Source organism: Trachypithecus francoisi, unplaced genomic scaffold (genome assembly GCF_009764315.1).
Source record: "Trachypithecus francoisi isolate TF-2019V2 unplaced genomic scaffold, Tfra_2.0 Lachesis_group5, whole genome shotgun sequence".
Taxonomy (NCBI): Eukaryota; Metazoa; Chordata; class Mammalia; order Primates; family Cercopithecidae; genus Trachypithecus; species Trachypithecus francoisi.
In genome coordinates this window covers 90,700,293-90,701,460 of record NW_022681470.1, presented here as the reverse complement: position 1 = coordinate 90,701,460, position 1,168 = coordinate 90,700,293, and the positions used below count along the sequence as shown (strand labels likewise).

The following is a 1,168-nucleotide window of genomic DNA, read 5'->3' as shown; positions in this document are numbered from 1 at the left end:
AATTTGGTTTTTTTTTTTTTTTTTTTTTTTTTTTTTTTTTTTTTTTTGATGAGCTTTGGGAGACCAGTTTCAATAAAAGGCTGATAGGAAAAGACAGATTGCTGAGAGCTGAAGGTGAAGAGAAACCAGCAACTATACAAGATCTCAACTAAAAGATCTTACTTGAGGTGCCTGGTCTTATGGAAAAAAAATATCTTAGCTTGACCTATGTGCTTTTTTATAGCTTCTTTTATTTCTTTATTCCTCAGGCTATAGATAATGGGGTTGAAGAAGGGAGACAAAACTGCAAAGGCCAGAGCAATGGCTGTATCCCAGAACAAGGAGTAGGTGGCTGAGAAGCGCAGGTACATGAGAGCCACACTACCAAAAAAGAGCAAAAAGACTATGAGGTGAGAGACACACGTGGAAAATGCTTTGCGGCGGCCTCCAGATGAACGAATACATAGAATTACAGCCACTATATCAACGTAGGACATGAAGATGAGCATCACAGCTGTAATAATCTCCACTGCATGGATGACATCCACTACCTGAATCATGACAATGGCTCGTGTGTCTGTGCAGGCCAGGCGCAGCACTGGGAGGAAGTCACAGAAGATATGCTCAAGGTGATTCGAACCACAAAATGGCAGTGTAGAGATCCAGACAATCTCAGGAAGGGGTGTGATAAAGCCACAAACACAGCAACTTAAAGTCAGTTGGGTACATAGCTTGGGTGTCATGATAGTGGGATAATGAAGCAGGCTGCAGATGGCCAGGTAGCGGTCAAAGGCCATAGCTGTCAAGAGACACACCTCACTGATGCCGGTGGAATGGAAGAAATACATCTGTAGGAGACAACCATTGAAGGAAATGCTCCTCCTCTCACTAAGCAGGCTAGATAACATCTTTGGAATTGTGGCTGTGGTATACCAAATCTCCAGGAAAGAAAGAGCACTGATGAAAACATACATGGGGGTGTGGAGGTGAGTATTCAACTGGACCACTATGAGGATGACCAGGTTTCCAGCAACAATGAAAGCATAGATGAAGAGCAGTGGAACAAAGCAGACAATAGACTTAACCCAGGAATAAGGGAAAGCAGAGAAGATAAACTCCTGAGCAGTGGTTCGATTGGGGCTCTCCATCTCCAAGTTGGAAGTGAGAGTTTCAATTTTCAGTGCACTCA

At 43.2% G+C, this 1,168-nt stretch overlaps 1 protein-coding gene across 1 annotated transcript; it reads right to left on the bottom strand.

The window, feature by feature from the left end:
• Positions 1–1,168, bottom strand: LOC117075925 (olfactory receptor 6K2). The gene has a single exon (XM_033198748.1). It carries the CDS (start codon positions 1,125–1,127, stop codon positions 159–161), a length of 969 nt encoding a protein of 322 aa, XP_033054639.1. The 5' UTR covers positions 1,128–1,168; the 3' UTR covers positions 1–158.

Coding starts and splice junctions, on each gene's coding strand:
- LOC117075925 (XM_033198748.1), bottom strand. CDS start 1,127: ATGGAGAGCCCCAATCGAACCACTGCTCAGGAGTTTATCTTCTCTGCT.